General features: G+C 41.9%; 1 protein-coding gene and 2 long non-coding RNA genes across 7 annotated transcripts; 1 reads left to right on the top strand and 2 right to left on the bottom strand.

Moving 5' to 3' along the window:
• Positions 1-273: 273 nt before the first annotated feature.
• LOC135095320 (uncharacterized) lies at positions 274-10,695 on the bottom strand. 3 transcript variants are annotated; one of them, XR_010264279.1, is made up of 5 exons: positions 10,554-10,695; positions 3,971-6,172; positions 3,362-3,527; positions 1,234-1,322; positions 274-756 (listed from the first exon to the last, which is right to left on the bottom strand). It is a non-coding gene; the product is annotated as an uncharacterized LOC135095320 (long non-coding RNA). The 3 variants fall into 3 exon arrangements; XR_010264278.1 differs by lacking the exon at positions 1,234-1,322 and adding an exon at positions 9,903-9,963 and having other exon boundaries at positions 10,554-10,643; XR_010264276.1 differs by lacking the exon at positions 1,234-1,322 and having other exon boundaries at positions 275-756.
• An 839-nt stretch (positions 10,696-11,534) lies between these two features.
• On the top strand, positions 11,535-25,923 carry LOC135095217 (uncharacterized). Of its 3 annotated transcripts, none has more exons than XR_010264143.1 (4): positions 11,535-11,839; positions 17,771-17,935; positions 22,862-22,957; positions 25,241-25,923. It is a non-coding gene; the product is annotated as an uncharacterized LOC135095217 (long non-coding RNA). The 3 variants fall into 3 exon arrangements; XR_010264144.1 differs by having other exon boundaries at positions 11,539-11,839; positions 17,771-17,899; XR_010264142.1 differs by having other exon boundaries at positions 11,542-11,839; positions 17,771-17,926.
• On the bottom strand, positions 23,869-26,959 carry LOC135095216 (putative nuclease HARBI1). Its single transcript, XM_063996002.1, has 2 exons — positions 26,004-26,959; positions 23,869-24,873 (listed from the first exon to the last, which is right to left on the bottom strand). The coding sequence occupies exons 1-2, from the start codon at positions 26,253-26,255 to the stop codon at positions 24,058-24,060; spliced, it is 1,068 nt and encodes a 355-aa protein (XP_063852072.1). The 5' UTR covers positions 26,256-26,959; the 3' UTR covers positions 23,869-24,057.
• Between the last annotated feature and the right edge of the window lie 622 nt (positions 26,960-27,581).

Raw genomic sequence — 27,581 nt, 5'->3', positions numbered from 1 at the left:
GGCTGGAAGAAAATTTGGCTTGTCGATTTCGGTTCCATTCCTTGTTGTAGACACTACAAGATTCTAACATTTGTGTGTGTGTGTGTGAAGGAGACAATTGTTGGTGAGGGGCTGTGGAGAGTCACTGTGGGTTTGTAAACATACTGTGGGGGACATACTGTGGAGAGAGAGAGAGAGAGAGAGAGAGAGAGAGAGAGAGAGAGAGAGAGAGAGAGAGAGAGAGAGAGAGAGAGAGAGAGGAGAGAGAGAGAGAGAGAGAGAGAGAGAGAGAGGTGTTATTCACTGTTCCTCATCGCAGGAGAAGTATTGTTCATAGTTGTTCATTGCAGGTGAGGGAAGACACAGTATGTTGAGGGAAGGTAGCTGCAGGAGTGAACGGCTGCACCAATGACAGCAGCAACAGAGCCCCACGACTGCTGCTGCTCCTCTCCTCCCAGCACAGCAGCACACAGGACACATATCCATCATTTTTAAATCCCAGACACTCGTGCCTTGGTAATCTCACTGCAGCAAACCCTACATTGCTCAGGTCAACTTCCAGCTAGAGTCATAATATCTGGAGTTATTTTTCAAGATAAAGAAGGTTCAAAATATCCCCCCAAAAAAGTTATTTTTAGAGTTGAAAATCCACTCGAATTTTCTGCCTGAAGCTCTCGTTTAAAAATAACTCCCTCTTGGATCTTGTGTCCGACTCCAACTGTGTCCTTCAAGTGAACGGGTCTTCAGTTTGTAGTGAGGCTTCCAAGCCGCCCAGACCTGTGAAGGCGAGCAGTCAGTCAGATGATGAGAGTAGACAACATCAGCAACATAATGAGAGAAACAGTCACAATGATAGAGATAACATGAAGGCACTCAAGTATTAATGATAAAACAAGACAGAATAATGAGAAAAGTAAAATGATGAGAGACAAATAAGGCCAGTCTACAAATAATAGTGAATTTACTGTAGGAAGGGTCTGCTGTACTGCTTAATGACCATTCAAGTCTACTTGTTAAAGATATGTTTACATTTTGAACTGTCATTTTCTTGTACTATGATACATTTTTAACTATTTTTTTTACACCTGCCTTATAATTAACATTGAGTAGAGTCTCACTAATACAACTTGAATATTACTCAGCCGGCAGTCTTTGCCATGGTGGAGTGTGACACTCTAAATCAGTACTGACATTTTATCATTTACGTTTTATTACTTTGATTACTCAACAAAATTCTGCATTGTTTTTCGTAACCTGCTGACTGGTAAAGGGACAGTGTGTGCTCCTGAACACTTGGTTCTTGCCACGTGCCACAGCACTCTGACAGCTTCCAGTGGTCCTGTCTGAGATAATGCACCACACAACATTAGGAATAGGAATAATTATTTCACTAAAACTTTAATTATCTGCAATAAAAACTTGGAATGAGTTATGCACTTTGTGAATTTAGGAATCTGGAACAATGATTGCAGTTATTTAACTACCTGCACTAAAGAGTTTGTATTAGTTATGGCGGTGTTGACAACAAGTATAAACACTCTGAGAGGCGTGACCTCCGCCGCACTGCTTCATCAGCCTTTAAGTCCCGGCAGTAAAACGGTTCGTGTGAGGAAGACTGTTTCTGGTGCTACAGGTGAAAACTGTTACTACTAGTGTGTACATATCTGTGGAAACCAAAGGATGTTTTCAATCGTACCCAACGTTATAGTCATGGAGATATCTCTCTTCCTGCACACAAAACAACTACCAGCACCTAATTATTACACACATACTCCTACACCAGCCTCGGAGACCCCATCTGGTGAGCGGACCACAATTGTCCCCGGGTCAGACTGCTCTTCTGGTAACGACCCTAAATGTCTTGATACCCCTCTCAGTTTTTCTTCATAAACTTCTGCAACATTCGCGTTCAATCTGTAGAACACTGCCTCTCCTCTATTAAGCTTCATCATCCTTTCGTCACTAAAACTCAGATGTCTGAGGCAACTGATATTAGCCCCTTTTCTGTTCCCTCCTACTTTCTCTATCCTCATTTTCGATCCAAAGCTGGATGCTGTGTTCATGTGCGCAATGACTTAACCTGCTTTCCACTCTCTTGAATCTTCCGAGTTTTCCACCACCAGGGTACGACAACAGAGTCACTCTCAAACTAAATTTATCTGTGCTGTATACCTCTCAAATAACTCTTCTGACTATGAAAAATTCTTTGACTACTTAACTTCCAAAGTGGAGCACATTGACTCTCTTCCCTTTTGCAGAGATCTTAATTCTTGGAGACTGACTTCAATGTTCACCACCAACTTTGGCTTTCCTCTCCCTTCACTGACCATCCTGGTGAACTAGCCTTAGACTTTGCTATTCTCCACGACCTAAAGCAATTGGTGCAACACCTTACTCGTATTCCTGACCGTCTTGAAGATAGGCCCAACATTCTTGACCTTATCCTGACCTCTAATCCTTCTGCTTATGCTGTCACCCTTTCTTCTCCGTTGGGCTCCTCCGATCACAGTCTCATATCTGTATCTTGTCCTATCGCTCCAATCCCTCCTCAGGATCCCCCAAAAGGAAGGTGCCACTGGCGTTTTGCCTGTACTAGTTGGGGGAACATGGAGGTATTTTGCTGATTTTCCTTGGAAAATGACTACTGCTTCCGTGTCAGAGACCCGTCTTTGTGTGCTGAGCGCATAACAGAGGTGATAGTGTCTGGCATGGAGGCGTACATTCCTCACTCTTTTTCTCGACCTAAACCTTCAAAAGTTAAACTTGGTTTAACATAGCTTGTTCTCGTGCTATACATGATAGAGAGGTGGCCCACCAAAGGTGCTTAAGCCTTCTTCCATCACCGGAATCTAATGCACTTTACATTTCTGCCATGCCAAGTCTGTTCTCCAATTAGCCAAAAAAAAACTCCTTCATTAACAGAAAGTGTCAAAACGTTTCAAGATCTAACTCTCCCTCGTGACTTCTGGCACTTACCCAAAAACATCTATAATAACTTTGCTTCTCCTTTCCCTTCTTTATTTCAACCAGATGGCACCACTGCTATCACATCTATCTCTAAAGCTGAACTCTTCGCTCAAACCTTTGCTAAAAACTCTAACCCTGGACGATTCAAGGTTTGTTCTTCCCTCTCCTCCACTAGCGTAGACATGACAAAGGTGACTGTAAGTACACAATGGACATGACACACTCAGGCAGCTGGTACAGCTTTGGCTATAAGTGTTATAGCAATACTCTGCCACTTTGTTGACAAGTGACAATACAACCTCTCGTTCCTCAGAATGTTCTTTTCACGTAACAGCTTCAAACCAAATCCTGAACCAACATGAACCACCTCTGCTATCAAGTAGTCAGCACTGTGAAGGGTTGTACAGTTCCTTACCTCACTAAATAATACTTCTTTCTTATCCAATCTGTCTGTCTATGTGTCTGCTGCCATGGCTTGACCTGCTCTTCTTTCATCTGTAACTTCCATTCTGTCTGCTGTCTCCCTGCATCCTCTTGTCCACCACACCATCGTCTCTTGTGTGTCTGCTGCCACTGTCTGTCTAGGAAAAAAAAATAAATTTTCTTCGAAATCTTGAACAACTACAACATGAACCACCTGTGGTTTAATCATTCTCCAGCATTTCTTCTGTCCACTGTCACTGTCTGAACCAGTCACCTAACACACCATCCTTCCTGCCACGGTCATTCCTCTCTAATGCTCTTCTCTTTCTCCCTCTCTCAGCGTGGGGGCAGCACAGGCCTCGGCACTCCCTGGCACCACGGCAGGTGTCAGTGGAGGTGTTGGTTCAAGTCCTGGCAGTGTCACTTCGCTGCTGTATTGTTTTGTGCAGCGGATGATGCTACGTTTTTCATCACTTAGTTAGTGTAGAGTTTATTTTTGCTTGACGTTATTTGTGTTGGAAAGACATTGCCATTATATAGTGGTAGATGTTCTAGGAAATAAGGAATTAGCAATACTAATACATGCTTGAACAACACTCACCGGTGTGGAAGGCTTGTCAGGGAGTGGCTGTAGTGGCTTCACTTGAACCACGACCATGTTCTCCTCAACCCTTGGAAAGATAACAATTTATCTGAAATGGAGAGATACAAAGATAGAGAAAAATTTAAGTGAGACACTGCAAAGTGTAGCTGACAGTGTACGCGTCGTCATCAAGAAGAGGGGCTCTGCAAAGAAATAGTAAGACACTCGTGAAGGCTATCATCTTTTCTCAAGGGAAGTGTGTGTCGTGTGTCTTAACATTGTCAGGCGCGCAAACATGTTTTGCATCAAGGGTGTCGTTGTACGATCCGGATATGAATTTTTTTTTTATTTTTTTATTTTCTACATTTTTTTTCCCATTTTTTATATATGTAATGTTTTGATATATATATATATATATATATATATATATATATATATATATATATATATATATATATCCCCTAATGTAATGAGGTCTTCTGTTATGAAATTTCACGGTTTCGCCCGCTGCGAGACATGACTTTTTTTTTTTTTTTCTTTCTGGCGTACCCGTTCTTCCTCAGTCTCCTATGAATATCTATGGTTCTTTTGCTGCGTACAACATTAGAGAGTACGTAATTTTAGGTCTAACTATTTTTTTCAAATTTATATACGAAAAATGAGATAAATATTTTTCCGTAAATCTAGGAAATAGTCAATGTGTCTGCATTAGATATCTTTTGCATTAATATTTTATTTATTTCAAACAGTTAAACACTGGTTTTGATCTAAAAGTCGAAATATAACAAAAATTGTTTTCACCCGCCTTCCCCCTCCCCCCGGGTAATTAAGGGTGAAATCATGAATTACTTTAGGCCTATGTACAAAACCGATCGTAGTAACTAAATTAATCTATATCTGTTTTTCAACATATTGTGATGTATATATCATGTGAATTTCAAGTCCTTAGCTGCAATAGGTGTATTATAGTCATCCCTTAAACTTTGACATAACTTAAAATGGCGGATTTTGGCGTATAAAAATGATCTCCGTTGTTATTGGTGTTACACACAGATGGGCCATTGCGGCTTATCAAGCTGTGAGAGGCGAACAAAGTCTGCTGTCGTCATTTTTGTTTGTAACTGATTTTGATTTCTGACAAATATTTGAAAGTAAATATTTGACACAGTTTTTTTTTTACTTTTTCATTGAAAAAAAAACTTATCGTACAAAAAAAAAAAAAGATAGCAGACATCCTTCTTGCAACCTTCCTGATCAAAATATTTTTTAAATGAATTGGTCAATAAATGAGGGAGGAGAGGCGAGTTGAACACAGGCAATTTAATATGGGATTAGCGATCCTTCAACCCCCTCAAGTGGATGAATAAAGGTGATTAGTTACTTTGATGTGTAAAGACTGTAATTTGTAAAGATGAGAATAAATGAGAATAAATTATTTCTATGACCTTGTGTCCAGCCAATGTTTGTAGGTTTAAGGTGAAACCACGAGGTGAGGTGACATTAGTATTGTCAAGTGTCTTTGTAAGGTACTCACACCAAAGTTTTCATTTGCTTCAGTCAATCAAGGTCTGGTGATAAAAACAAGGCACTGCATCCTGTGCACTCTACCCTGTGCACGCCTTCCTTTCACTCTGGAATGCACACCTTTATATATTGTGCTGCATTCACACTCACATATTTCAATACAAATAAATAAAATTAATAACAATCACAACAAAAAACAAAAAGTGACCAATAAAAAAATAAAATAAAACAACAAACACAGTTGTGAAGAACTCTTCTCCGTTAACCTCCAAGATAACATCAGAACTGGTCTTCAGGAAAAAAAATAAATAAATAAAGATAAACACTATCACTCTCACGTAGAGCACAGCGTTACACCTCAAAAATAAAAATAAAAAAAATAGCATCAGACCGAGGAGGGTTCCTATGTACAGCAAGTGACCCCTAAACAAACTAGCTAGCTAACCACAACCAAGGACCCAGGAAGTGCTTATCTGGGTTCTTGTGGCTGGATGGTGTCCGGGTAGCAGTCTGGGGCAGGTGAGGTGGATGGCTGAGTGTAGGCGACCACGTGGCTATGTCTGGTGTCCTCCACGACCTTGTGGAGCTGTATGGGGTCACCTCGCCACTTCCGGGATGACCTGGGATAGTTATCTCGTCACCTACAACCCACTTCTGGTTCTTCATCACCATTGTTAGAGGTAGTTCATGGGTCACCTGCAATAGTAGTAGTAGTAGTAGTAGTAGTAGTAGTAGTAGCAGTAAAAGTAGTAGTAGTACTGGTGGTAGTGGTGGTAGTAAGTAGTAGTAGCAGCGGTAGTGGTAGTAGTAGTGGTGGGTGGTGGTGGTGGTGGTGGTTGTTGTTGTTGTGGTGGTGGTGGTGGTGGTGGTGGTTGTGGTGGTGTTGGTGGTGTTGGTTGTGGTGGTGGTAGTAGTAGTGGTAGTGGTGATGGTGGTAGTAGCAGTGGTAGTGGTAGTAGTGGTGGTGGTGGCGGTGGTAGTAGTGGTGACGGTGGTAGTAGTAGTGGTGGTGGTGGTGGTGGTGGTAGTGTCGGTGGTAGTAGTGGAGGCGGTGGTAGTAGTGGTGGTTGTGGCGGTGGTAGTAGTGGTGGTGGTGGTATTCGTGGTGGTGGTGGTGGTGGTAGTAGTAGTAGTAGTAGTAGTGGTGGTGGTGGTGGTGGTGGTGGTGATAGTAGTAGTAGTAGTAGTAGTAGTAGTAGTAGTAGTAGTAGTAGTGGTGGTGATGGTGGTGGTGGTGGTGGTGGTGGTGGTGGTGGTAGTAGATGTGTTAGTAGTAGTAGTAGTAGTAGTAGTAGTAGTAGTAGTAGTAGTAGTAGTAGTAGTAGTTGTTGTAGTAGTAGTAGTAGTAGTAGAAGTAGTAGTAGTAGTACGAGTAGTACTAGTAGTAGTACGATTAGTAGTAGTAGTAGTAGTACGATTAGTAGTAGTAGTACGAGTAGTAGTAGTAGTAGTAGTAGTAGTAGTAGTAGTAGTAGTAGTAGTAGTAGATTAAACAAAATAGAAAAAAAGAAACCGACAGACAAACCGAGAGAGAGAGGGGGAGGGAGGGGGGCTATTGTAGCCCCCCTCCCTCTCTCTCTCTCTCTCTCTCTCTCTCTCTCTCTCTCTCTCTCTCTCTCTGGGAGGTAAGAGAACACCATTTTCTTGTTGGATTGCAAGGTCACTCTAGAAGAGCGGGAAAAAGATGCAGAGGGCGCTGTCAAATCTTTAGTGTGAATGAAGGACGGACAAGTGCAGCTTGAGAAGGTAGGAGAGTGAAGAGTGTATGTGATCAGTGTGATGGGAAGGTACATGGATGCCTCCCATGTTCTGAAAGAAAGCACTCTCTCCATCAATAGCGACCTTCACACATTTGCTGCAATCATTTCTTGAGTCACTGTTTTCACTACACAAGGAATGAAGAAGCTGTTTATATGAATGTTGAAGGATAAAGCCTTTTCTTTGTGCAGCTGCAAACAGGACACAGGCTTTCATTTGTTACAGGAAAAGTTCTCCTTTGTGCAAGAAATGATAGTAATGAGTCTTTGAGTTTTACTTCATATTCTACTTGTAACTTCCTATCAAGCTCACCTATCTCCAGGTGTTTGCGCTTCTTCGTTTCTGTCACCTACTGCTCATAAATTGCAGTGGTAGGAGTAGTAGCAGTAGTGGTAGTAGTGGTAGAGGGTGGGTGCAGCATAATTGCTAGCTCACAAAAACACAAAATTATCTCATCGTTTCATTACACTTTCTTATTCGTTTTTGTTTCAGCGGTGCATTTTTACCGCAGATTTTCTTTTCATCTGTATTTTCTTGCTTTTCTCTCACTTTCCATTTGTTTTGTTTAACTTGCTTTCTCCTTCGTCTTACTCTGGCCACCATTCTCTCTCTCTCTCTCTCTCTCTCTCTCTCTCTCTCTCTCTCTCTCTCTCTCTCTCTCTCTCTCTCTCTCTCTCTCTCTCAGTAGAGAAAGGTAAAGGGATTTTTTATTTATTTATTTTTTTGTTAATGTGTCAGGGTACATGGTCTCAGTTTGGCAATGGAATGAATGGAGCAAGTTTTGATGACAACTTGATGTGAAGGAAAATTGTGTTTACTTATATATATATATATATATATATATATATATATATATATATATATATATATATATATATATATATATATATATATATATATATATATATATATATATATATATATATATAGTAAGCACAATTTTTGTCCACGTGAAAAATAAAATAAATGATAAACGACCCATTACAAAGCCTCATTACTTAAACTCAGAAATCACAATGGACAGAAATGGTCTTTACGACGCCAGTACTTCACTCAAGTATTAAACACCAGTGATGCATCACTTTTCTCTCGCTTTCTTTTCTACACTACCAGCGTGACGCCCTCCACGCCCCTGCCACCCACGCCAACCACTTCACAAACATTAGAAAAACTGACTCAGAACACAACTGCACTCGTCTGCAGAGAGAGAGAGAGGAGAGAGAGAGAGAGAGGAGAGGAGAGAGGAGAGAGAGAGAGAGAGAGAGAGAGAGAGAAAGAGAAGGGGGGGATGTAGGGGAAGAAAACCATATGGGAAGGGATGAGGGAGGAATGGGGGTGAAAGTAGATGAGATGGTTGAGGGTGAGTGAATATCAGAGGGACAGGAGTGAGGAAGGAGAGGAAGAGTGAATGATGGAAGCATAAGAATAAAAGGATGAATGAGGGATGAGAGAGAGACTTGAGGAAACAATGGGAGTGAGTCAGGATGAATGGTTGAGAGAGGGAGGGAAGCAGTACGTGAAGGATGAGGCGGAGAGGATAGCCGGCTAAATCCAGAGAGAGAGAGAGAGAGAGAGAGAGAGAGAGAGAGGGAGAGAGAGAGAGAGAGAGAGAGAGAGAGAGAGAGAGAGAGAGAGAGAGAGAGAGAGAGAGAGAGAGAGAGAGAGAGAGAGAGAGAGAGAGGGGGGGGGGGGATGAATTGAGGGCAGGGAAAGAACGGGGGGGAGCGAAGGGTCAGCCAGAGATGTGCGCTTGGGATAGTGAAGGTGGTGGTAACAGGCAGCCCTCACAGCCCCTGCCACCACCACCACCAACCACCACCTTTCATCACCAATTGTTACCTTCAAGCTGCCATCGCATACGTCCTGCCTTCATTCCTTATTACGTTACAGATATGACACCTGAATACTACTAATGGCGCCACCACCACCACCACCACCACCACCACACCTGTCCATAAAACCAATATTTCCCTTTCATGTATTTTGTCTACGTAATGAAACGGCGGAGGGAAGCATCACGTAGACAGACAGACACAGATTGCTCTCTCCACCAGCCATCCATCAACTGACTGACTGACTGACTGACTGACTGTGTGACTGAAAGACGGACAGACAGACACAGATTGCTCTCTCCACCAGTCCTCCATCAACTGACTGACTGACTGACTGACTGTGTGATTGAAAGATGGACAGACAGACACATTGCTCTCTCCACCATTCCTCCATCAACCGACTGACTGACTGACTGAAAGACGGACAGACAGACAGGTGGTGTACTCATATTTATCTGCTCAGCTTCTCAACTTACTTAACTGCAGCCTCAGTCATATAACTTTCATCATCAGAGTCAGGAAAGTTAAAATATTGGTTCATTTGCTGTCAATCTCTCTCTCTCTCTCTCTCTCTCTCTCTCTCTCTCTCTCTCTCTCTCTCTCTCTCTCTCTCTCTCTCTCTCTCTCGCACACACACTAACGTCACATCACACAGGTCATTGTATAGATGAAATTGTTTATACACATTTCCTAATAGAATTAGTTTTCTATTGTAAGTTTACATAAATAGTCCAATAATAGTAATCAAAACCACAGATTACTACCTTTCATTACGTGTGGAGCTTCAGTCTCAAATAAAAACCATTATACATTGACTCAAATAAGGCAACACTCACCTGGGACACGAGGAGCAGGGGAGGACAGGCAGGGAAAAGCGGGGAGAGGGTGGCGGGCAGGCTAGGAAGGGAGCGAGGAGGGAAGGGAAGGGGAGAGAAGGCCTGAAACAGGGAGGTGAAACAAGCGAACGAGTGACTGCAATTTGCTGATTATAGGAGTACACACACACACACACACACACTCTCTCTCTCTCTCTCTCTCTCTCTCTCTCTCTCATCCCTGATAATCGTATCACCGCCACCACCACCACTTCCACTCCGTCCGATAAACACCTTTTTTACACCACCACCACCACCGCTTAGCCCGCTCCGACTACGACCACCGCCACCTACCACCTCCACCACCACCACCATCGCAATCCTCAACCACACCCAACAACCACAACACCGTTGCGTCCGCTGCACCCACCACTGTCACACAACCACCACCATCCCCAACAACCACAACCACCTTTAACATAAGCCAGTCACGTTCACCATCACTACCAACACCTCTACAACCATTCCAACCATACCAAACACCACCACAACCACCACCTCAACCCAGTCACGTCCGCCATAGCCACCTCCACCTCCCCCTTCCACCATCCTACTCTCCACATCTCTCTTCCACTATCCACTCCTCCCTATCCACCACCAGGCCATACTCACATCCACCTCTCCCTCTACACCGCAGTCCACCACAACATGCCCGCCAGGGACAGATGCAACACCGCTTCACCGCCGTAACACAACCAGGGACTCGTCACGTCAGCGGGCGCAGGGCGAATGGCTGAAGAGACGGCGAGGAGAGAGTATCACGTGACTTGAATACTTGGCGCTGATTGGTGAAGGCTGTGCTGAGGTAATTGTCACTAAGAACGGAGCCACTCTCGCAATACTACTTGTAATGATACAAAATAATAGAATCACGGTTATTATTACCAGTAGAAGACACTTACCAATACTCTGTGAGGCAAGAAGTAACGACAAGTGAAGGATGCGTGAGCTTTACGAAGAATACGAAAGAAAACGGAAAAATAGAACGCTCTGATTGACAGACGGGAAGCAGACCACCACCACAGCTCTCGTATTTATTGAGGCTTATATAGACTTGAAATAGCGACTTGAGACTAATGAAATAACGTAATACATGTAGTGCGGGTGTTTTCATCAATGACAGACAGACTAATGCTACGAGATAAAGAAAAAAAAAAGATACATTAGTCACTGGGGGAATGTAGCAAGGCAGTCTTAGGTATCATGAATGCACTTGTTTTTCATGAAGCAAGGTTATGTGCTTGTATTCTGAAAGGCCTTGCTCTTTCACCAGACTATTTTCAAAGGCCACAGAAATAATTACCCGGGTTTTCAAGACTGGTTCTCCCGTTGATGCTGTAGAGACCTTACCAGTCTGTAACTAGAACCACAGAAACACTCTTAAAACTCGTGTAATTTCAACTACAGCCTCTTGAAAGTAGTCAGGGTGCGGGCAGAAATGTTTCAAGATACGGTGTATCGTGAAACATTTCTTTTGGCACTTTTGTTAGAAATACAGGCAGGGAATCTGCTTCATTAATTAGGGTGCCGTCTTTACACACACACACACACACACACTGTGTGTTACGTGTTCACTGTCAATCTATTCACTTCTACTAACAGTTTCCGAGCTCTATGCAATCAGCAGCTATTACTAAAAAGAATAAAGTAAATAAAGAACTGTAGGGGAGGAGTCACTGTACACAAATGAGCGCCTATAAAGTAGCAGATGATAAAAAGAAAAATGATCCGACAGTGAAAGGATTAAGCATTTAGGAGGCGCAGGTGCGAGGCGTTTACTATATATAACACCTCGACTTTCCCATGACTCGGTGACAAAGAGGAGCAGTCAGGCGGGTGGGCTGAAGGCGGCCACAGCCACAGCTGACCACTTCGCCGCACCCTCCGCCTCATTCCAGGTTTAGACGAGTATTGTCTGTCGCACTGTGTATCTTTTCGTGGTGACGTCACGGGCGGCGGCGCAACAAGGGGATGATTCCCCGGCAGGTATTGGCCGCTATCGAGTTTTCACGGAGCTGCAACAAAACGATAGCCAGAGCCGTGAGATTTTCGATTTTTGCAGCCTGAAGTGAACTTGTGGCGGGATGGGAAACGTTTCACTCTAATGCACCTTTATTTTATACAAGTTTTTTTTTTTTTTTTCCACATGCATGTTTATTCTACCGACTTGTCACACGCATGTTTACAATACTAACCGTCACTCTTGTTACACGCCAAACTCTCAAATGAGCCGCTGCGTGGAGTGAAGACACCAACACTGGCCAGCAGCACTCTCATCACTCCTTTGGCTGCAGCCCTAATAGCAATCCTGGCCTGACCTGGCGTTTCTAGGTGTGTGTACGTGTGTTAATTAACGCCTATTTTTTACATATTACACTAACTAATCATAATTAACAATACAGATTATATAATCTAGGTTAAAATCATAATTATATCGAATATAATTACAATCGATTAGTGATTTCTGAGGTGGTCCATCGATTCCCAGAAACAGCCTCGCGACCATGGGCTTGGGAGCTAATCATCTCTGTGGCCTTTAAAAATGATGGTGGTGAAAGAGAAGAGGGTTTATGAATATGGTTCTTGAAGGATGTACCGTGCTTCATTTCCCGAGGCAGGAAAGGCTGACGGGGAGCACAGGAGTGAGGGGAGAGAGGGAAAGTTCCATTGTCTGTTGGTTTATCTTGCGAGGTCTAATTTCAGCTCCTCTCAGGATCATCTTATCACTGGTGGTATTTGTGGGTGGACGCACGCAGCCTTCACATGGCCACGATAGGTAAGGCTGGCTGGCGACTGCACGGCTGCTTACAAAATTCCATGCGAGTAAATGATTCCCCACGAATATCTCACCCATGCAAAAAAATAAAGAAAGAAATGAATGAACGAATAATTAAGTAGAATAAAATACAAATATAAAAGAAAAGTAGAGCGAAATTATTTTTGGACGACATCTTAAACGCGGAGTCTTAGTGGTGAAATTTAGCCTGGGGGAACTCATGACGTAGGTATGAATGAATGTATGTCTGAATCCTGTACTCTTAAATTAAAGGCTTCGTCATCTCATCAGGACTCTTAACCCTTCCACTGCGACACAAAGCAATTACCACCACCAAAAGTAGTGCCTGAAATCTTTATAAGCATCTACAAGAAGGGGATTAAAAAGAATAGATTTTGCAATTTGTACACAGTTTAAAGATTGCAGATGGCTGCAGAACAAGTAGAAATGTCTCAGAGTGATTAGTAATTGAGGAAAGGTGTACCAGATAGCAGTTAAAGGGTTAAAGGCTTCGATCTCTCACTAAGATGGCTAGTTAGGCTCGTGTACGTATTTTCTCACTCCTTGATAAAGCTATCACCAGAATGATGACAATACCATTTTAAACTCCAATAACTTCACTAGAGACTGTTAAAATAAGCAGAAATAAAACATCACAACGATTATAAATGCGAATCTAGTATGTCTGTGCAGTAAACCTGACTATCTTTAGCCTCCGCCATGAGAGAGAGAGAGAGAGAGAGAGAGAGAGAGAGAGAGAGGTTCATAATTGGTTGACTTTATATATATATATATATATATATATATATATATATATATATATATATATATATATATATATATATATATATATATATATATATATATATATATATATATATATATATATATATATATTAAGGACGTGGAGTAGTTATATAATGCAAGGGAATGATCTCTAACAATTTCCAGAGGATGGTTGATAAGAATGCACCTGTGCTTCTGAAAGTATTGGTTTTCATATTAATATAGAACATTATTAGTATTTTTTTCATTGAGTTGTACTTTACTATAACATTGATTTCTTTTACCATTGTTAATATATTTTGTAATTATTGTGTGTGTCAATTGTTTCTTATAAGATGTATATGCCTCCGGATGAAAAAAAGTCAATATTATCGTCATTACTTTTGTTTTCATCATCTTACTCTTATTATTATTATTATTATATTATTATTATTATTATTATTATTATTATTATTATTATTATTATTATTATTATTATTATTATCATTATTATTATTATAATTATTTTTATTATTATGTTTACGAGACTGTTCGTTTACAGCAGGGCGTAAGAGTGTGTGATGCGGCCTGGTATATAGTCAGATAAATTAAATATAGCCAGACTATTACTATTATTATTATCATTGCTACTACTACTACTACTACTAGTAGTAGTACTACTACTACTACTTCCAGCATTGTTTGTCGTAGCGTGTACTTCCTTCCTCATCATTAGAGACACCTACGGAACAACAGGAAGACAGCCAAGGAAGACCCGAGTGTTGAGCCAAACGAGATCAAGCGAAGGGGAAAGAAGAGCAAGACGTGTGTGTTTATTAATGCCACTTGTCAATATTCGCTGCTTCATGCTCTCTCGCTGCTTCATGCTGCTCTCTCTCTCTCTCTCTCTCTCTCTCTCTCTCTCTCTCTCTCTCTCTCTCTCTCTCTCTCTCTCTCTCTCTCTCTCTCTCTCTCTCTCTCTCTCTCTCTCTCTCTCTCTGCAGTGCTAGCATCTGTTAAGAGAGCTATTTTAGTTGAGTCTTTTCGTAATACTTCACCATTAATATATTACAAATTTTCTATCGTGTCCTTCTATCCTTCTGATTTAACACATTGATTTTTTTTATTGCTAGGAAAATATTCTTTCTTGTCATTTATCCTTCAACGGCAGCTGACTTGGATGGAATTTCATAATGTGTCGCTAGAATAATACCAAGTGGTGCCGTGCTGACAACCTGCCAAGCCAAATCAAGGCAACTTTGCCCTCGACTCTTGCTTCACTTACATGGCTGAGGCACGATCGCTGCGATTTCTGAAGGTGACGTCACACCTTCCCGATTGTCTCACATCAGGCGCTGGAATTTATTCTGGAGTGTGAAGTTCTCTCCCACCTTTCATCTCATAACCGCCTTAGTCCCCGTGACACTCTCTCAGGGATGTAGCACCACTACTCAGCCTCTGTGTGTGTTGTGATGCTGCCTCGCACGCAAACACACACACACGCACACACACACACACACACACACACACACACACACACACACACACACACACACACACACACACACACACACACACATACACACACATGTAACTGTATGTATCGCGTTCGGATCTCTCGGAGCAAATAAATAAATAAAATTCATTCCCCTACTGAAACAATCATCCCTACGAAGAGATAAAACACAGACAAGCTCTTCCTCCAAGCTAAGTCCCTTTTCTTCCTGCCTCTCTCCCTCCCTCCCTGCCCTCGGTCTCAGCAGTGCCCAGGACAACAAGGCGGCAGTCAGCTCGAGCGGCTTATCCCTAAAAATCCCCCAGAGAGACATTGTCCTTAGACGGGGCTCGGGCCATGCCTCTCCTTGCTGTTGTGCCGCCCTGAGCGTGGGATTACAACGCACATCCAGATATGAAAACAACTTAAGTCTCTCTCTCTCTCTCTCTCTCTCTCTCTCTCTCTCTCTCTCTCTCTCTCTCTCTCTCTCTCAACTTACTGAAAGTGACGCCGCGGTCCCTGAAATTCTGCGCGATGGTTTTGAGGGAGACCTTGAGTGAGTCCTTGTCCCTCGCGAAGCAGGGATGACAGGCGAGGCCCCGTCCAGGCCGTGCAGAACCAGGTGGTGAAGAAGAGCGCGTCGAACACCTCCCTCTGCTGCAGGAACCATGGGGAGGCAGGTGTTAGCGTTGAGTTATGGGCTTACGTGAAGGATGGTGATGTTTGTTCAGGGGATTGGTGGCACCGTAAAGGGGATGTGGGTGGTGATGGTGGTGGTGGTGGTAGTGGTGGTGGTGGTGAAGGGGGAGGAGGAAGAGAAGGAGAACAATAACAACAAAAACAACAACAAAAACAAGAGCTAGGAGGAGGAGGAGGAGGAGGAGGTCAAGGAGGACGACAGTGACAAGGACAAGAATGAAAATGAAGGGACGAAGAAAACGGAGGCAAGGTGGTGATCTTAGCATACGTAATGTTGTGGGCTAAGTAATTTTTTAGATGACAAGAGGGACACTGAAGGAGCAGACCTGTTGAAAAGCTACGCAATGAAGGCACACAGGAGAGATGTAAGTAAGAAAACATGCAATAAATTTCGATCGGTTCATTAAACCTTCGCGTTCAAAAGCAGAATCTGGAATCTCAAACAGTTGCTTTATCAAACACACCAGCGCCAGAAACATCGCCTGCTGTGCTCGATGACAAAAAAGTAAATATTGCAACTTTCAGACGTGAAGACGGGAAGGGAACGTCTGTTTTGTTTAGGATGCGATATGTCCTCAGGTTCGTGGACAGAACATATAATAACTGTAGACGGAGAGAGAGAGAGAGAGAGAGAGAGAGAGAGAGAGAGAGAGAGAGAGAGAGAGAGAGAGAGAGAGAGAGAGAGAGAGAGAGAGAGAGAGAGAGAGCAGGCTATCAAGAAGTTATAGAAAAAAAAAAAACACTGCACTTTGCGAAAAACGGAAAAAAATCTGGAAAACTTAATGTTTAATCTACGTACAGAAAAAAAAAAATGTAAAAAAAGAAATTATCAGTGTTACATAATCCCGCATGTTATATCACACTTCCGGCAACTAGTGATGGCAGGGCTCTTGTTACCTTACTTGAGTCACGTGATTATGAAAGCTGCCACTAACTACAGAAGCACTACAAAGGTTTTCATAAGGATCCCGTTCCTTTCAAAAGATTGTATATAAAAGAGTTTACGGTGATTCACCTCCGCTTCCTGTCAACTCTTCTTCCTTCTCCTCCTCCTGCTGCTCCTTGTCTTTTTATTCCTCCTGCTCTTCTTCTTCTTTCTGCTCCTCCTGCTCCTCGTCATCTTCCTCCTCCTCCTCCTCCTCCTCCTCCAACAATCTTAGTACGCTCCTTTTGCTATAATTCTTTAATTTACCTTAAAGTTCCTCTGTTGAGAGAGAGAGAGAGAGAGAGAGAGAGAGAGAGAGAGAGAGAGAGAGAGAGAGAGAGAGAGAGAGAGAGAGAGAGAGAGAGAGAGAGAGAGAGATTAATTTGATTTGATTAATTTACTACGCAAATAGCGTCAGACACCATAAGATAGAGATACTTCATTACAGTTGTCAGCTAAAGCAAGAGGGAGAGAGAGAGAGAGAGAGAGAGAGAGAGAGAGATTAAACCCCCCTTCTCTCTCTCTCTCTCTCTCTCTGGAGCCTCTACTGTGACAGTATTATTTCGTGCTCATCAATATAAAACCCAAGTAACGAGTGTGCAAGCCGTGTGTCGTGTCAAGGCTGCCAACCCTACCGGCGGCACACTCACAAACCCGAACTCGTGACTCATGCATGACAGATAAGTCCCCGGGGCCTGCTTGAGTTGCGGATGAGGCTCTTGGTGCTCGAGGATCCTGGTTCGGGAAGCAGTTTGGAAATGTTTACCTTTTCCAATGAGATATACGACAATTCCCAGCACTAAGAGGAATGCAATCTTGATAAGGATAGACAGGAAAGAAAAATGTGAATGAAAAGATTTAATTTAGCAATTTCCAACAGTAACAATGATTCGATTTAGTAATTCCCAGCAATGATTAGATTTAGTAGTCATGAGATTAGATTTAGTAATTTCAAACAATGATGAGATTTACCAATTCCCAGCAATAAGAACAAGTATATTTTTTTATAAACATAAACAAGAAGCAGAAAAAATGAAATAAGAGATTGGATTTAGCAGTTTCTGTTCTATTTATCACTCAGTTCCCAGGAATAAAAACAATGAAATCTTTATAAACATAGACAAGAAAGAGAAAAGGGAAATTAAAAGATTATATGTACTAATTTCTAGGCAGTGCAATGCTTGGAGGTGGCTGTGGAGCAAGAAGGAATGTGTCAGTGTGTTTAGTCAAGAAGGGGGATCATCAACAACAGCAGAGCAAGTTTTAATGAAGCGGCTCATCATCAACACTGCCTACCTGTAAAATGCTTTGATGTCTACATATTGGTATTTGTTGTAATTGTAATTGTTTTTGTATCTATGTTTATAATGATTATAGTTATCTCTCCGTCAATTATTTTTTTCTCTCTTTAATGTTATAATGTATATGCTTCTGTGCGACTCAAACATTATCACTCATTAATATTGCTGTTGTTATAATCATTGACATCATCATTGTCGCTTTTCCTCCTCCTCCTTAACCTTGCTATCACCATCACCACCACTACTACTACCACTACTACTACTATTACTACTACTACTACTACTGTTTCTATTACTACTACTACTACTATCCGATTCAATGCAATACAACCTACCCTTTAACAACCACAACACTACCATCCTCCCAAACCACTTAACTCAACAGCACACTAAGCAACAAAGCAGAATCACACATTCCTCACAAACACCATCCCGGCCAAAGTCTTATTCTTAACACTTTACACAAGCAACATTTCACAATCCCGCGAACACCCAAAAGGACGTTGCCTGGACCTTTCCCGAGCCGCCGAGGTCACGGGGTGTGTGAGACACACACTGCGGGATGCGGGCACCAAGCTCAGGATGGTTATAGGAAGCTGTCAGGCCGCAACTCACCACGATGAAAGCAGCGTGTGTGTGTGTGTGTGTGGCGGCGGCAAGTGTGGGCTGGAGGGATTGGCGGCGGAGCTCGTGATGGGCTATCAAGAAATCAGCAGAAATGAGGTCGCCGCTAATGAAACATCGGTTGACCAGTTATAAAAGGTCATGTCAAGCTGCTGGTCAGTTACGAATGTTCGATAATAAGACAAGGAAGGGCACGCGAGTGAAGGTGATTGCCTGAGGAGCTCTGCTGACTAAGACCTGCTGCCGTGGAGGTGGTGATGGTGGGTGGACTGAGTGTCATTAAATATCCCCGATGATAAATACATATATTAAAAAAAGGCGTACCGGATGGCCTGGGAGCTGAGTACTCTTTATATATATATATATATATATATATATATATATATATATATATATATATATATATATATATATATATATATATATATATATATATATATATATATATATATATATATATATATATATATATATATATATATATATACGAGTATATACTCGTATATATATATATATATATATATATATATATATATATATATATATATATATATATATATATATATATATATATATATATATATATATATATATATATATATATATATATATATATATATATATATATATATATATATATATATATATTCATTCTCATATTAAATTTATCTGTGCTGTATACCTCTCTCCTAACTCCTCTGACTATAAGAAATTCTTTGACTACTTAACTTCCAAAGTGGAGCACATTCTGACCCTCTTCCCTTTTGCAGAGATCTCCATTCTTGGAGACTTCAATGTTCACCACCAGCTTTGGCTTTCCTCTCCCTTCACTGACCTTCCTGGTGAACTAGCCTACAACTTTGCTATCCTCCATGACCTAGAGCAATTGGTGCAACACCCTACTCGTATTCCTGACCGTCTTGGAGATACGCCCAACATTCTTGACCTTTTCCTGACCTCTAATCCTTCTGCTTATGCTATCACCCTTTCTTCTCCGTTGGGCTCCTCCGATCACAATCTCATATCTTTATCTTGTCCTATCACTCCAATCCCTCCTCAGGATCCCCCTAGGCGAAGGTGCCTCTGGCGTTTTGCCTCTGCTAGTTGGGGGGACCTGAGGAGGTATTTTGCTGATTCTCCTTGGAATGACTACTGCTTCCGTGTCAGAGACCCGTCTTTGTGTGCTGAGCGCATAACAGAGGTGATAGTGTCTGGCATGGAGGCGTACATTCCTCACTCTTTTTCTCGTCCTAAACCTTCTAAACCTTGGTTGAACACAGCTTGTTCTCGTGCTATGCATGATAGAGAGGTGGCCCACAAAAGGTACTTAAGCCTTCCATCACCAGAATCTCATGCACTTTATATTTCTGCCCGGAACCATGCCAAGTCTGTTCTCCAACTAGACGAAAACTCCTTCATTAACAGAAAATGTCAAAACCTTTCAAGATCTAACTCCCCTCGTGATTTCTGGCATCTAGCCCAAAATATCTCCAATAACTTTGCTTCTTCTTCTTTCCCTCCTCTACTTCAACCAGATGGCACCACTGCTATCACATCTATTTCTAAAGCTGAAGTCTTTGCTCAAACCTTTGCTAAAAACTCTACCTTGGACGATTCTGGGCTAGTTCCTCCCTCTCCTCCACCCTCTGACTACTTCATGCCTCGTATTAAAATTCTTCGTAATGATGTTTTCCATGCCCTCGCTGGCCTAAACCCTCGGAAGGCTTATGGACCTGATGGGATCCCTTCTATTGTTCTCCGAAATTGTGTCTCCGTGCTTGCACCTTGCCTAGTCAAACTCTTTCAGCTCTGTCTGTCAACATTTACCTTTCCTTCTTGCTGGAAGTTTGCTTACATTCAACCTGTTCCTAAAAAGAGTAACCGCTCTAATCCCTCAAACTACCGTCCTATTGCTTTAATTTCCTGCTTATCTAAAGTTTTTGAATCTATCCTCAACAGGAAGATTCTTAAACATCTATCACTTCACAACCTTCTATCTGATCGCCAGTATGGGTTCCGTCAAGGCCACTCTACTGGTGATCTTCTGGCTTTCCTTACTTAGTCTTGGTCATCCTCTTTTAGAGACTTTTGTGAAACTTTTGCTGTTGCCTTGGACATATCAAAAGCCTTTGATAGAGTCTGGCACAAAGCTTTGATTTCCAAACTACCCTCCTACGGTTTCTATCCTTCTCTCTGTAACTTCATCTCAAGTTTCCTTTCTGACCGTTCTATTGCTGCTGTGGTAGACGGTCACCGTTCTTCTCCTAAATCTATTAACAGTGGTGTTTCTCAGGGTTCTGTCCTGTCACCCACTCTCTTCTTATTATTCATTAATGATCTTCTAAACCAAACTTCTTGTCCTATCCACTCCTATGCTAATGATACCACCCTGCACTTTTCCACGTCTTTTCATAGACGTCCAACCCTTCAGGAGGTAAACATATCACGCAGGGAAGCCACAGAACGCCTGACTTCTGATCTTTCTAAAATTTCTGATTGGGGCAGAGCAAACTTGGTATTGTTCAATGCCTCAAAAACTCAATTCCTTCATCTATCAACTCGACACAACCTTCCAGACAACTATCCCCTCTTCTTCAATGACACTCAACTGTCCCCCTCTTCTACACTGAACATCCTTGGTCTGTCCTTTACTTATAATCTGAACTGGAAACTTCACATCTCATCTCTAGCTAAAACAGCTTCTATGAAGTTAGGCGTTCTGAGACGTCTCCGCCAGTTTTTCTCACCCCCTCAGCTGCTTACTCTGTACAAGAGTCTTATCCGTCCATGCATGGAGTATGCTTCACATGTCTGGGGGGGTTCCACTCATACTGCTCTTCTAGACAGGGCGGAATCAAAAGCTTTTCGTCTCATCAATTCCTCCCCTCTAACTGACTGTCTTCACTCTCTCTCTCACCGCCGCAATGTTGCATATTTAGCTGTCTTCTACCACTATTTTCATGCCAACTGCTCTTCTGATCCTGCTAACTGCATGCCCCCCCTCCTTCCACGGCCTCGCTGCACAAGACTTTCTTCTTTCTCTCACCCCTATTCTGTCCACCTCTCTAATGCAAGAGTTAACCAGTATTCTCAATCATTCATTCCTTTCTCTGGTAAACTCTGGAACTCCTTGCCTGCTTCTGTATTTCCACCTTCCTATGACTTGAATTCCTTCAAGACTGGTATTTCAGTGGGCATTTTTTTTATTAGATTTTTGTTGCCCTTGGCCAGTATCCTTCCTACATAAAAAAAAAAAATAATAAAAAAAATAAAAAAAAAATATATATATATATATATATATATATATATATATATATATATATATATATATATATATATATATATATATATATATATATATATATATATATATATATATATATATATTGTGTAGTATGTGCCCTGCCAATCTTTGCATCGTTAACCGCCACACTTTTTTGTATCAACGTTTTTTAAGCCTTTCACTACTGGACAAAATTTTCCCCTTTAATACCTGTAGTGTTTGGTTGTTTGTGGTATGGTTCAATTATGTTCGGTCTGTTCGAATTATGTTCGGTTAGTTCGAACCAGAGTTGATGACAGGATTAACAGGCAAATATACGGGATTGGCTTCCTGACGGCTGTACTGGCAGTGCGGCTCTCCTTACTTTCCCTGCCATGCGACCAGACACTATAATACCTGTACTTTTTAGATACTATTTTTGTGCTAGACCCTCGTTAATATTTCTTCAGGGGAAAAAACACAAAAATAACTTTGTTTTATTTCTTTTCTCTCGTGTGTCTCCATGCAATCAACTTTTACAGTGATAGAAAAGATAGCGAAGGCCAGCCATACCAATAAAAGGGTTAATAAACTGTTAAAATGAGTGTAAGACTGAAGGCGTGTGGGTGAAGTTAATGGGCTTCCTCTTCTCAGTCTGGCTTTACCCTCTCCTTCCTCTCAATCACACCATTACGATCACTAATACTTGGTCTAGATCCTTTTTCCCATCTGCTGGATCTTTGTCCAATAAAATACATGATACACTGTCACATAATGATCATGTGCTCGCTTCCGGGTATTGTCTAGCATAACACATCACATGTTAACACCACAGTCACCACCATTTAGTGCACCTGCTTGTCCTATCTAGCGTCACTTAGTAAATCACACGTTACCTTCATAATCACCACTTTGTCAAGCTCCTTATTTCCAATTAAGTGTCATCACTGCCCAGTACATGACACGTTATCTCTTACACTCATCCCTTCATTTAACGGCTTTTAAATTCATCTCTCTTCATTTAAGTGCTTCTGAGACCTAAATGCATCACACGTCCCTCCTCTCATTATCAGAATCACCTCGCCTGCCTGTCTCCCCCTCTGGTATCATGGCCCTGGAGAGTCTCACGTCTTCCCTCCATGCCAGCGCCACACGCCAGCAGGCGTCAGGTGAGTTACTGTTTGTTCCTCCCTGGCTCACTAATTTAAGGTGTGTCCACACTATCGAGCATGCTCGACGGGCAAACAGTGATACCAGATCCCGTTCCAATACAATAGCAAGGAGGGTGAGTGGCAGGCACGAAGGTGACGTCAGAAGCGAGGAGACTGGGGGTAAACTAGCGGGCAAATGTCTGTGAGTTTGTAGGAAACCCCAGAAACTGTTTCGAGTGGTATGATGCGAAACACTAAATGTGTCCTCGTAATTAAGTAGGAATCTATCTCGCATTCAAAGTGTTCTGTGCATATCAGCATGCCTGGCGGTCCTTCTACAAGTGTACCTGAAGGAGGAAACGTTCAGTGGTCCAGGGAAGATACAGCATGGATAATTGATATGTACCGTCAAAAACCTTGCTTGTGGAACATAAAGAGTGCTGATTATAAGGACAGAAATAAACATGTAACAGCCCTTACAGCAATAACAAGAGAAATAGAAAAGAAGTATGCATCCGTTACCATTGCGGATATAAAAAAGAAACTAGATTGTTTGCGAAATCAGTACAGGCGTGAAATGCGACAGATAGAAAACTCTCGCAAGTCAGGAGCTGGGACAGACGACGTGTACAGCCCCAAGTTATGGTGCTTTGATGAGCTTTCTTTTCTCAATGATGGTGGCATAACGAGGACATCTCAGTCAAACATCGATCCTGACAGTAACAAAGCTGTGGAAGAACATAATGATCATGAGGTAAGTTCATAAACGATCTCTCTCTCTCTCTCTCTCTCTCTCTCTCTCTCTCTCTCTCTCTCTCTCTCTCTCTCTCTCTCTCTCTCTCTCTCTCTCTCTCCAACAGGCATTTCACCTGAGACATGCAGGATGTGGTGATTAATTGATAAAGATGGTGATGAAAGGAAAGGGAAATGAAACATTGTAGACACTGTTATAATTTTATTATGAGAAATAATAATAATTTTCTGTTTAAACATAAAGAAAGCCAAGTCTTTTGTTTCACATGTGCACATATGTGCATGAATACAAAGTTCAATAAGTATTACATTCAGAGACAATACACAACATGAAATACACCTAGGTATATAGACATTTATCACAATTAACCCTCTTCACCTATGTACAAGTGTTGCCATGATACTGACCCTACACCATTAAAGTAATCCATAAACTGTTCACGCACACTCTTACCATCAGCCATGTCATTACAGATTACTCTCTGTGTTCCTGGTAACTCAGGAGTTTGTCGCCATGTTCCAGGAATAATTTGTCCTACTGACAGATCTTCAACATCTAAAGATCCTTCCGGCGTGTAGTGTCTCACATGGTCTCTTATGAGAAAGTTATGCAAAGAGGTGCATGCTAAAACAATATATTCAATCTTTGATGGAGGTAGATCAATTGGTGAGTGAAACACACGAAATCTATTGGCCAAAATACCAAATGCATTTTCCACGGTTCGCCTTGCCCTAGAGAGCCGGTATGAGAAAATGCGCTCTCTTGTATCCTGACTCCTATATGAAAAAGGTTTCATAATGTGTCGCTGCAATGGAAATGCATCATCTGCCACAAAAACATATGGAAATGGCAGACTACTACTTCCAAGAATTGCATCTTCTGGCAAACCAGCAGTATTATTTTGTATGAGACTACTGACAGAACACTTGTCCCACACACCACCATCTGATACTCTATCATTTGTGCCTATGTCCGCATATATAAATTCACAATTTGCGTCACATATGGCAAGAAGTACAATGCTGTGGTTGCCTTTGTAGTTGTAAAAATATGAACCACTATCACGTGGAGCTCTTATCGACACATGCTTCCCGTCAATAGCTCCCAAACAGTTTGGGAAATTCCATCTTCTCTGAAATCCATGTGCCACAGTCATCCACTCCTCTGGTGTTGTAAGTGTCTGTCAATTTAAGTAAATATTATAAAGGCATGACGACCGAATTTTCATGAAAGACATACTACTATTCATTTACAAATTTATATTCAACACCCTATCGTTCTCTCTCTTTCGCATCCTCCCTTCCTTCTCCCTCCCTTCCCTTCTCCCTCCCCTTCCTCTCTTATCTCCCTCTAACCCCTCATCTCTCTACCCCTCCGTCTCAACCACCCCCTCTCTCTCTCTCTCTCTCTCTCTCTCTCTCTCTCTCTCTCTCTCTCTCTCTCTTTCTCTCTCTCTCTCTCTCTCTCTCTCGTGATCTTTTGTGTGTATTTCTAGCTACACATAATTATTACACATGTAATAAAGTTTTCTTTTATAATCATTATAGATTTTCAACAATCCACTGCTAGTGGGCGAAGCTGCAACCTCTACTGCACCAAGAAAACCAGCAATGTCCCAGTGTGCATCTTCTACGGATACAAATGTGACACCACGTGATACTTCTACGCCCTGTACTTCCAAGCGATCAGCCAAAAGGACACATGACGATGCAGATGACGTAATTAGGGAAGCCCTCCAGCAAATGAGGGAATTGTCGTCTACACAAGACACTGCCGATGAGTTCACTGATTTTGCAAAAGTAATTGCAAATGACTTGCGACAACTGACGGGTGAAACCCAAATTGTGGCACAAAAATTAATATATGACGTTATATTTCTTGCTAAACTTGGTAAACTTTCAACTTCCTCAATGATTAGACAGTAATTCATAATCTAGATGGGTTTACACATAGTGCATTTTTTTATTTTGAGTTTGGATTGTGTTCCAGCCCCCTAAAAATAAATGGAAATTGTAAAGTGTGAACACACACACACACACACGTATGTATACATATATATGCGGGAGCAGACACACATGTATCCATATACATATATGCTAAAGTATATATGTAATGGATAGAAATAGCACTATTATTTCATATAAACACAGCTGGGCCTTTATTACACATAACATAAGCATACATAATGGACGACAATACACTATGTACTAAGCTCAATAAAGTTGTTTGCATTATTTGAGTTTTGTTTTTAACACTGAAGATAATCCCTTTACATGTTTTCTGGTTAATTTAAGTTACAGAAGCGCTCACCTTCAAGTAATCATCTCTGAGAGCTGTGTATATTGCTTTGCATGTTTCCGGTATGATGAGAGACAAACTCTGCTTGGATATCCTGGTGGAGTATTGCAGTGCTGTGTATGAACATCCAGATGCTAAGAATCTGAGGGTTGCTTCCAGACGAGCCTCTGCACATATGCTCTGCCTCAAGTGGGTATCTTGTTTTGTTATGTATGGTTCCACTTTTCCTAGGAGTGTGTGGAAACTATTTACATCCATTCTCATATACTGGATAAAACCATCTTCAGGCTTGTCGTGGAGTTCGCGATATATAGTTGCATGACTTCCCAACTCTCCTCTTTTCCTCAACCAGTCCTTGCACCACACACGCCTATGAGCTCTGGCTTGTTTTTTTCTTTTTTATATACAATCCAGGAATTATCCCACACAAGGCTATTTTCTTCCTCTCGACTGTGTTCGGCATGGTGAGACAAGTGCCGCACCTGACTCCTTAGCAGGGTCAGTGTGAAACTGAACCATGAACCCGTATTTGACACCACTCATCAGTTTACAACTTTGCCCGCCAGTCTTTTCCCGGTGAAGGAGTAGATATTGTACAGGGCTCAGCTACATCTGGTAGTACTGTTTGTTGCCAGATCCCTGCCTGTGGTTTTCCCGCTTCTGACGTCATCAACCCTCATTCTCATTACTCATTGTGATCTGGTATCACTGTTTGCCCGTCGGGCATGCTCGATTGTTTGGACACACCTTAACGAAGCAAATAATGCGTGTTCTTTCACAGAGCCGCCGGTCCCGCCTCGCCCGCATCCCTGGAGTGGGTCTAAAACTTTTCCTACGAGAACCATTTATTTACAGGATTTTGGAATCTCTCTCTGTCTCATTTTGTGCACATTCCCTCCACGGTGCGTCACGTTGACACTGTTTGCTCGGCCACAGTCTGCGGGGAGGACGGGCCCAGATTCAACGTCCACCTCTCTCCCTCGTTCCCTCATTATCATATTCAGTGTTAACTTCTGTCTGTTTGATTTTTTTTTTTTTTTCACAGCAGCATTCTTATCTTGCGAGTATTACAACAGAGGACTCAGAGATGTTAAGACTGTGGAGTACATCGTTGTGCAGAATTACTGAATATGTACGTATGTTATTATATAAATATAACTAACAGAAGGAGAAATGCTTTTATTCCTTTGATTTTACCTTTTTCATCTACTTTTTTATTCTTCTGTTGATTCACTCACTAGTGTCTATCTGCTTGCTTGCCTCTCTGTGTGTATATATGTATGTGTCTGTTTTTTTGTGTGTCAGGAAGAAATCTCAAACCACTATCTACGGATCTCAAGGCTCACATCGCGCCAACAAACAAATCATTAAATATTTTTATTTTTACGGACGTGAGATTTTTTTTTTCTTTCTCTCTCTTTCCGGACTTCTTATTGGAGGTTCGCTTCCCTCCAGTTTTCCCCCAGCAGAAGTTTCCCTGAGAGGCTGGTGAGGCATGCGTTGTGTGAGTGCCTTCCAGTTCTTTATTCAGTGGCGGGCTTCCCCATGACGGCACACCACGCCGCACCTGCTGAGTGACTCTGACAACAC

This window comes from Scylla paramamosain, chromosome 48 (assembly GCF_035594125.1).
Source record: "Scylla paramamosain isolate STU-SP2022 chromosome 48, ASM3559412v1, whole genome shotgun sequence".
In the NCBI taxonomy this organism is placed as follows: Eukaryota; Metazoa; Arthropoda; class Malacostraca; order Decapoda; family Portunidae; genus Scylla; species Scylla paramamosain.
The sequence above is the reverse complement of the archived record's forward strand: the minus strand, read 5'-3'. Positions and strand labels throughout refer to the sequence as shown.